At 36.6% G+C, this 10,091-nt stretch overlaps 1 protein-coding gene across 1 annotated transcript; it reads left to right on the top strand.

The window, feature by feature from the left end:
- The first annotated feature begins 939 nt into the window (after nt 1-939).
- On the top strand, nt 940-4,913 carry LOC125280753. Its single transcript, XM_048211509.1, has 7 exons — nt 940-1,183; nt 1,524-1,844; nt 1,935-2,309; nt 3,119-3,220; nt 3,316-3,344; nt 3,751-3,822; nt 3,968-4,913. Exons 1-7 carry the CDS (start codon nt 1,123-1,125, stop codon nt 4,085-4,087), a joined length of 1,080 nt encoding a protein of 359 aa, XP_048067466.1. The 5' UTR covers nt 940-1,122; the 3' UTR covers nt 4,088-4,913.
- The last annotated feature ends 5,178 nt before the right edge of the window (nt 4,914-10,091 follow it).

Genomic DNA, 10,091 nt, shown 5'->3' with positions numbered 1-10,091 from the left:
TTTTAATTTCCAGCTCTAGAAACCACATTTAATATTCCCTCATATATCCAGGCTCCCAGTTTTGAAGTGAAACTGTGTGATGGTGTTGATGCTATGGCAACACTCCGTGTGAACCGGTGTCTGAAGCACATTGGCTACGGCAGTCCATGAACATCATCAGCTCTTTTGTCTTCAGAAATCCGTTTATCTGTCTGTGCGTGTGGATTTAACCTGCATGCTGTTTTTAAGACAAAGTGTCAAACAGATGGCTAGTTGGTTTAAATGTGCGTCACATCAAGGAAATGCTTTATTACAGTGATGAAACACACGATGTGTGTCGTGTTTAGGAGCAGAGCACGCTCGGTCAGCTCTCGATGGATCTGGCTGCTCAATGTGATCAGTTCACAGGAGTTGAGACGGATGTTTTAGGTAAGCTTGTCTCCTCCCTCTCTCCAGGAGTTGATGGATGTGATGACCAGTGCCATGGCCAGATTTAAACTGGTCGATGGAAAAGAGGAGTCTCCTCCTGCTAGATCTGTGTCTCTGCCACAGTCAGGGTGTTAGCAGTGTTAATAAAGGAGCCTGGATCTGATATGTTTTCTCAGGGCTGGAGAGAGAAAGCACCATGTTATAATTGATGTTTACAAACTCTCTGAAGACAGTTAATATCTGCTTTAGAGACACTTGACCAAACTGGAGCTGATGCTATTAATTACTTTAAAATACTTTTAAAACTGTTTTTGAAATTATGAGTCATGATAGTGGATACCTTTTCAGTAACAAATCAATTTTATCACCGATAATTTAATTATTTTATTTGTAGAATTTGACAGCATGCTAAAAGAAATAACTAAAACTAACAATGATGCTCTCGTGTGCAGAAGTATAGCCTATAAACTGTTCAGAGCAGATGTGGGTTGACAGTGTGGTTTACAATATGCACTCCTCTCAATGAAGACCAACTGTCCTGTCAAAGTCTGTTCCCCTTTGGTTAGTGGTTAGTGGTTATATTTAGGGATAGTTCTTAGGAAACATGGTGAGGTTAAGTTAGGGTCAGCGCTCGGCTCTCTAGAGGGAGTTTTGAGTGAAGTGCTGTAACTATATATAAAGAAAAGAGAAAAGAGAGACTGTCAGAAACAGAACATGTCTGATAAGTGTGATCTGTGTCTGCTGGGAATGATCATTCTCTCTTCACTTCTCACAGGTAAAGACATCTGGATTTTCTCTAAAGACATTTAGTGGATTTAGTCTGGAAAGAGTTGATTTGAACATGCTCCGTTTATTCTTGCACACATTCACGTTGTGATCTCAGAGTTGTGTATTGATACATACAGATCATACTGTATTATTCCTGATACTGGACAAAGAGTCACTCAAACATCTGATTATCTTCATATTCAGAGATTTCAACAGCTGAGAGCGTGTTGTTTGCATTAAGTGAGGAAAAAGGACTGTATGATTTGAATTGTTTGATTTTTCTGCTGGTGTGATTTATGTCTTCATTTATTAATATATAATGGTCACTCAGATGTACTTTGTTTCAGGTACTGGTGGAGTGAATGAGACACATGAGTTCATCAGTTCTGGTGAAAATGTCCGTCTGTCCTGTAACAATGCTCTTTCTGACTGCAACTCAACTACATGGATCTATAACAGTATCAGACATTCAGCAGCAGTTGAACTGATTAATTTAGGGATAAAGAAGAAAGACACAGAGAGCCATGAGAGACTGAGCCTGGGGTATGACTGCTCTCTGAACATCAAGAACGTCACAAAAGAAGATTATGGATCTTACACCTGCCAACAATTTGTGAATGACAAACAACAAGGAACTGATGCACGTGTTAATCTGCATGTTCTTCATGGTAAGTTTATGATTATGTGGTCAGTGTTAAAAGGGCAAATTTAAACTCAGATGATGATTGAAGAGTCTGTGATTTGTGTCTTGTGTTCAGTTTCAGTGTCTCCATCATCATCATCATCATCATCATCATCATCATCTTCATCATCATCATCATCATCATCATCATCTTCACAGACTGAGATCAGTCCAGGTCGCTCTGTGACTCTCTCCTGTCAGTTGTATTCATATTCTGGATTCTCCTGTGATGATTTGGTTCGTTTTGAGGGACTTCAGCTGTTGTGGGTGAATCAGGCTGGTGTTGATCTGAAGACAGACTCCAGATATCAGATATTATTCTCATCAGATCGCTGTATCATCACTCTGACTACAACACTCCTGAATGAAGATGACAACAGAGAGTGGAGATGTCAGCTTACTCTCAGAAATCAACTCAAGACCTCAGTCAGATACACTGTCAAGTATTCAGGTGAGAAAACAATCTCATGAATCAGTTTCAGACCCTCATAATGTCAGTAACACTAAGAACTATTAGCATCACTGAAGCAGAACAAACTGAGGGAACAAAAGCTTCTTTGACAGAAGAGTAACTCAAAGCATCGCTTCAAATTAATAAACTGCAGTCAAGTTTAAACAGTCAAAAAAGTGCTGCTGGAAATAATGAAGGAACTGAAACTTGAGTCCTCTAGTTAGGAATGTGGGAAAATAGCCATTCTTCTTGTTTAATTGGCTATTTAAAAAAAAAAAAAAAAAAAAAAAAAAACTTGCAGTCTGTGTCAATGCAAAATCACTTGTTTTAGATAGTGCCTGATTTTTGAAAACTTTGTGAAAACACATTTTTTAAAAAAATATTTCATTGTTTCTCACAGCTCTGTCCTCTATATCTTGTGAAATAATGACATACAAGCTGTGCTGATGAATGAACAGTCCAAGCCATCAGATAAATCAGCTTTATAAGACAAAAAACTGACATCTACCTGGGCCATATTAGGCTCAAAGACTATTTGGGGTGCGTTTCCCAAAAGCATTGTTAACCAAATATAGTCAGCTGGTAATGACGAAACTACAGAAGAAAAGGCTTTTAAAAGTCAAACTGGTTTGTAATAAGTGAAGCTGGTAATGCTGGTTTTGGAGCTGGTTATAAAATCCGCATCACACATGCCTCAAAAGTATTAATTTTCTTCATGACAAATAATAATAATTATGCTATTAAATGTGCCATTTATCATTTCATTTGTAGTAGTTGTTGAATGTAATGCTGAATGTGTCTCTCTATAGGCTCTCTCTCAGTGATTGTGATTGCGATTGCGATTGTTGCCGCTTCATTCGCTGTTCTCCTTCTTGTTCTTATTCTCTGGATGATTCGTGAAAAAAGAGCAGGTGAGTTTTATAATTCTTCTAGACATCAAATGTCATCCCCATTAGAGACTGTTTGTCTGGTTGATCATAAATTTTCTCATGACATTATGTTTCAGATAACAGAAGAGGGACTGATGACTCTGTGGTGAGTATTGTAGGTTGATCCATGAGATATTAGTGTATATAAGCTCTGCTCCACAGTGGATTTGAACTTTGTTTCTGGTCTAAAGTCACAAATAAGAATAAATAAGATGGAACCAATTAAGCAGTCAACATTTCCATTCATCCTACTGCCAGTGAACAATATGATTAATCTTCAATAATTTATGTTTTCTTATGTGTTTCAGTTACTGTTGTAATTTTCCTAACATTATATAATATGACAACAGGATCTGTCATCATAACCTCATGTCTGTATAATAAATTTTCACAAAACTTACAGATGAAGTTTTACACATATTTTACCTGAAACATTTACAGCACCTGTGTAAAGCAGTAGTGATGGAAGGGCCTTTAATAGTTTGGTTTGTCATATTTCCATTGATGTTTAGGAGCAGACAGATGATCATGTGACTTATGCTGTGGTCACTGCGTACAGTAAAAACCAAGACAAAAAGAAGAAGGTGAGAAACACTTCCTTGAATTTCTCCAGCTTCTCTCAACATGATAGTTTGTGTTTTCTTCTTATATGCAGTTCTTCATGAATTAAGCTCAAACATCATGCTGTAATAACTGTATGTTGAAACAATAACTGTGATATTCATTCAGGTTCACCGCAATGATAACATGACTTATGCTTCCATTGGAGGAGTGACAGCTGGAGCTCAGGAAAACTACAGTGAACTTTATGCCTCTGTGAACAAGATCCATCACAAATCAGTCAAATAATTATACAAAAACCACATGAGCAGAAGAATATAAATTAATATAGTCAACTTCTAATGGTTTCATTCAGCGCCATTATAAATACTTTTATGTTAACAAACAAGTTCTGATTTATTTGCAGTTATTGGTTATTTTGGTCAGTTTGACATGTTTTTTGTATAGTTTCTGTCTGCTTGTTGATCAGTTAAAGCCAGTGTCTTTATTATTAATACAGAGCTACAGGTTTGTACAAAGTCTAGAAAACCAGGACAGTTTTACTCTCTTAGATGATTCTCATTAAATCATGTATTTTCTTGAGCAGCTAATTAACAGTCAGCTTGCATTAATTATGAGTACAGGCAGAGCTTTATGATGTAAGCATTTATCACAGTATGACAAGAATGATAATTTGCCGTTTGAACCGTTTGAGCAGCTGCTTTCAGCAGTGCTTAGATTTTATTTGTCAATAATAAAATAGCCTATGTCAAATGTGTATTTGGTGAAATATATTTTGCATCATTACACATATTTTCTTGTGCAGACTCAGTAGACGTAACAACCTCCTGAGGAACCTCAGATTGTACGGACTCAAAGCTTTACAGATACAGATGCAATGGATTCTGACAGTTTCTAGATGTGAGTTTTAGCAAATCTCTGTCAGTGAGCAGAATGATCCCATGAATTTCAATCATCATTACATTATTAAACAGTCAGCACATACTATGCAAAAGCCCTTCCTGCACACTCAGTGTCTGAATTCATTCACTTATTTTCATTTACTCCTTCAAGTGTACTAATGTTGGGAATAGTGAATGAGTGTATATACCATTAAAATAAGCTAAAACAACAACAATCCTCTACAACTTTTGGACAATCTGGATATATGAGGTATCCTAACTTGGGGTATAACTAAATTGGGTTTTTCTTGACCTGGTTAAGTCATGTAACTAATCTTTGAGGTTATACCAAGTTCTAAATTATTTTTATGGGTAGAAATTGTGAGTGATTGTGTGTTTATATTAAGGTTTTCAATAAAATTCACAATGTCATACAGAAAGCTTGACCAACTACGGCCTAAGTGGTATCTTTGTTCTCTATATTACTAACAAGACCAATGTCATGACAAAAGCAGGCAAAAGTTATAAGCAGTTTTAAAAATGTCATTATATTTTCTGACCACAAAGTGGCACTCTCCTGAAACATTCTGAGTATCTTCACAGATGTGTTGATGACACATTCAGATTTTCATAACAACATGCCAAGGCATTTATTATTGTTCTACAGATGGGCAGTAAAATTTATTACAGTACATTATTATGCAAATCATGATATATTTTCAATTGTAATTTTACTTTTCTAAATTAAATCCTAAATAATAATAAAAAAAAAACTTTAACAGAAGGTTTCTTAAACTTTATTAACAGTGAATTTGTAACAGTTTGACTGGAGATGATACAGCTTTTGTTGGGGAAAAATCAAAATTCAAGCTGCAAACTCTCTACTAAATGTAACTCTACATTAATTTCATCATATAATAATCAGTAATTTAATTACAAAACATGTGGATTCATTCTGGATGCTATGCTAAATGAGTCTCTCTCATACTGTACCCCCATAAAAGTACCCCATGGGGCCGGCGTCCATAGAGTAACTCGAATGTGGGAAAACCCGTGGAGCTTTGGGGGATCCCTCACATAGCAAAAACAGGGGCTCCAGCCATTTATCCCAATTTTTGGCATCCTCGTGAATGAACCTCCAAATCATGGTTTTTAACGTGCAATTAAATAGTTCGACCAGACCATCTGTTTGTGGGTGATAGAGGCTGGTGCAAACTTATTTAATGCCCAATAATTCATAAAGTTTACACAAAGTGTATGACATGATTGCCGTTCCCTACGAGAGATTATGCAAAACAGCATACCCACTAACATCCGCAGGCTTCTTTGTACAGAATATGTGCTGTGTCACGGGTGCACTGGGCTCTCCCTCACCAGCGTACTCAATCGCTCCCTCTCTCCTCCACTTGCAATCATCTGAATCACCTGTTCAGTTCAGCATTGTCTGATATTCGTGAAGGATTATAGACCTGTTTTCCCTTGAGAACAACTTACATGATGCTTATTTGGACATTCGTTTCCTCAGTATGTGGGTTAGCAGTCAGTTGAAAGATTATCAAGGATTTACCTTTAACTTTATCTGCTTTTCCCTGCTCACTGCTAGTTGAGTATTTATGTTATTTATTTGAGCTTCTTGGAAATCGTATTTCTGTTAATCTGTTATTCTAATAGTGCTTTCTGTTTTCTTTACAGACTCCTTGTGCACTTTGTCCACTACCTGTAATTAAAAGTTTCTGATTGTACATGATGAAACACTTGGAGTGTGAAATCTGAATATGTGTCTGTTTTTGTTTAATGAATAAACTCCTGCACTTGGGTCCATATCCTTCTCTGTGTTTTCTACATCATTACACTGTGAGAAACTTGCTTTGCTTGATGTTACACTTACATTATGTGGACTTGGCCACCGGTATTTTCCTTACAAATGCTCTATGAAGGCATCATTTATGTAGTTTGACATGCTATGAAACTCACTGACAAAAGGCTTCTTTCAATTTCAAATGCTCAAGTGCGCTACGTGAAGAGTGCTTGTGCATTTGACTCGAAATGAATGTGAACACAGTTATGTCTTTTTTTATGTAATTATTTTAAAAAGTACTTATAATTAAAAAAAGATTTTAAGTTTTTCAAGTCAATAAACTTATTAATAAGAAAAAAAAGTAGATCAAGAATTGCTTTGGAATCGGATGATCGTGGCTCCCAGAATTGGAATCGGATCAGATCCAACCCCTAGTACCAGTTCTGCTGGTACCAGCTCTCCCAAGTCCATTGAGATCAACAAACTTGGTACCAACAGACTTGGGAATGCTGGGGCCAATAGGTACCAAGTCTGTTGATCTCAGGTCCAGTGGTCCCAGTGTATCCAAGTCAAGTGGTCCTTCCACTATCATCATTGCTCCCTGTGATGGCAACCACCATCTTGTGTGCTTGGGACGTACATATGTCTGCACCTCTTTCTGAGGTGGCAGCGTCCACTGCAGCTCCCTCTGCACTCTCTGTCTGTCCTGTCATGGCCAAGGAGGCTGTCCCTGAACTCTCTGTGCTCCTTGTCATGGCTACAGAACCATCTCTGAACTCTATGTGTCCCCTGTCATGACCACTGAGTACATACCTGAACTCTCTGAGCTCCCTGTCTTAACTCCAGCTCTGTCAGCCACACTGTGGTGGTCTTTTTTCCTGTCATGCTGGGCTCTGCTCTGGCTCCCCACTCTGCCTGCTCCAGCCAGCTCTCCAGCTACACTGGCACCTCCCTGGTCTTCAGGCCCATTTCCACCTCACAGGCCTGGCCCTCTTTGAAAAAAATGGAACTGAAGCCGTGTTCATTCCGTAAGTAGAATAGGTAAAGGCGTAGGACATACAGCGTAAGCATTTTGAAGAATACGGAAAGCGGAAACACGTGCAAGGCGATCATTTGTGTTTATAAAGCATATACAGTTGTATTTTTTTTTGAAAATTACCAATGGTTTCTCTAGATAAGTCTCTTATTTCTCGTCTGGTATCCTTTAAAGCCCTTTGAAGCTGCACTGAAACTGTAATTTTGACCTTCAACCATTTGGAGGCCATTGAAGTCCACTATAAGGAGAATAATCCTGGAATGTTTTCATCAAAAACCTTCATTTCTTTTCGACTGAAGAAAGAAAGACTTGAACATCTTGGATGACATGGAGTGAGTAAATTATCAGGAAATTTTAATTTGAAAGTGGACTAATCCTTTAAACTCTTTTTCCTTTAGGACTTATTCCTTTTAAATCTTTTTTGAAATCAAGACTTGTAGTATATTATTTCTAGTTTAATTTTCTTTTTACCTATTTATCTTTTAGTGTTCTAATTATTTATTTGAAATGTTTTAGATTTTAGGTTCCTTAATTGAAATCTACACTGGCCGTGAATCCGCTGAAATTGTTCAATGGTTTCATTGTAATTATCCGTTTGCTTCATGTTCTCTCTCTCCTGATAGGTTGGCAGTGAACTCCACCTCACATTCTCTTAAAGGCAACGTAACATTCCACTATGTACATTTCTTACATTCACAACATAAGAAAAATAACAACAAAAAAAGAAAATATACTCTTTTTGATCATTTATGAAAAGTTTTAACTTTGCATTTATGAATTCAGTTATTAACTTACTTTTTTTTTTAGTAACCCCTCTGGCTTACCTTTTTTTGTTCTTATTTTATTTGTAATCACTCTGGGTTACACTAGAGCACCTCAGTGATTTCAGAAGAATGCTCAGTGATTTGATTGTGGAACTGGATCTGCGTCAATGTTTTCAGTTCTGCTCCCCTTTTCTCCTGGTTTGTTTTATTTTGGTTGCTGTTACTAAATAAAATTCACCTGCACTTGAATCTTGTTTTCTCTTGTCTGTGAAAGCACCAGATGTTACAATTCCATAATCACCATTATAATCATTGGCAGAGATACAACCAACAAATGACCTTTATATGTTCACTCATTATTTTATGGTGGTGATTTCCTTTATTCTTTTATTTGTTCAGTTGCTGTGTGGTTTTTTGTCAATGCATCTTTGAAAATAGCAATCATGAGTCTTATGGTCCCTCTCCAAGTGAGATTCAGAGCAAATATAACTGGTGCAGTGTGAAGGTCAGACAGAAAACAGAAACACTGATATATCAACATTGATTTGTCAAGAGAATATGATGCCGATTCAACACTTTTCCATCATGAACTGTGATACAGTGTCAGTGAAATGTCAGGCTAAACACTCGTCAGATAGGAAGAGGTTAACAACCACAGGAGGGGCTAATAGTGTTTAAAGATAGAGCTGTAACTATATTTAATGAAGAGAAAGACTCCAGAAACAGAAAATGGCTGATAAGTGTGATTTGTGTCTGCTGGGACTGATCATTCTCTACTCATTTCTCACAGGTAAAGAAATATGTTTATGATCTATAATACATCATAAATGATCTTTATGATGTGAACATATATTCAAAAACTGATCAGTTCTTTATATTATTCTGACATAGTGTTTAATAAAGAGTTTAAACATAGGCTACTACGTGTTATTTTGAAATTCATGTCATGGTGTTAATACTGTTTTATTCCTGAATGCATTGATATAATGTGTGTCATAATTGTCATTCAAAAATCTTTAATTTGATCAGTTTTTTTTTTTCCTGCCATTTCTACCTTAGTAAAATTCTATTAATTAGAAATTTCCAATACTTCTATTTTTTTTTTTTTTTTTTTTTTTTAGTTTTTAGTTTTTATTCATTTTAATGACTTTTCAAGCTCTAGAAATCAAACTTTTTATATTCTCTCATATATCCAGGTTTTCAAAGCTTGTGGGAACCCTCGGTCTTAAATAAAATGACAGTTGTTTAGAGAATGAATTAAAATAAGAAATAAAATGCCAGTTTACATCTTGGTTTTGAGCTGGTTTGCCTCATTTTAAAACACAATTGTCTCATTTTAAGGCTGAGGCAGAACCATTGCATTAGAGGCTAGTTCATCCCACAATGGAGTTGGAGATTACAACACACTGCTCATATATTTGTTTTGGATTTTCTTTATTTCTTTATTTCTAGATTTTAATGGCATGCAGGAAACTGCTAAAAGAAAGAAGCAAAACTAACAGTAATGTACTCGTGTGCAATAAACTGTGCTCAGACCAAATATGGGTTGACAGAATGGTTTTCAATATGCACTTCTCGCACTGAAGAACATGTTTTTACACCCGCTGTTGTGTCAAAGTGTGTTCCACCATAGATTAGTGGTTATGGTTAGGGTTAGACAGTGAAACATTCAACACAACCAACAGCAGTCCTCGCTCGGCTTTCTAGAGGAAAGGTTTGACCTGATGTGGTGGTTACAGAATGACTAGGTTAAAACTGCCTGAGTTGTTATTTTTGAACACTTCACCATAAGTTGCTCTTGATGGACAGTTCC

This window comes from Megalobrama amblycephala, linkage group LG1 (assembly GCF_018812025.1).
Source record: "Megalobrama amblycephala isolate DHTTF-2021 linkage group LG1, ASM1881202v1, whole genome shotgun sequence".
Lineage (NCBI taxonomy): Eukaryota > Metazoa > Chordata > Actinopteri > Cypriniformes > Xenocyprididae > Megalobrama > Megalobrama amblycephala.
Note: the sequence above shows the minus strand (reverse complement) of the source record. Positions and strands in the feature narration are given on the sequence as shown.

Coding starts and splice junctions, on each gene's coding strand:
- LOC125280753 (XM_048211509.1), top strand. CDS start 1,123: ATGTCTGATAAGTGTGATCTGTGTCTGCTGGGAATGATCATTCTCTCT. Junction 2,310..3,118: donor ATACACTGTCAAGTATTCAG/GTGAGAAAACAA, acceptor GTCTCTCTATAG/GCTCTCTCTCAGTGATTGTG. Junction 3,221..3,315: donor GATTCGTGAAAAAAGAGCAG/GTGAGTTTTATA, acceptor ATTATGTTTCAG/ATAACAGAAGAGGGACTGAT.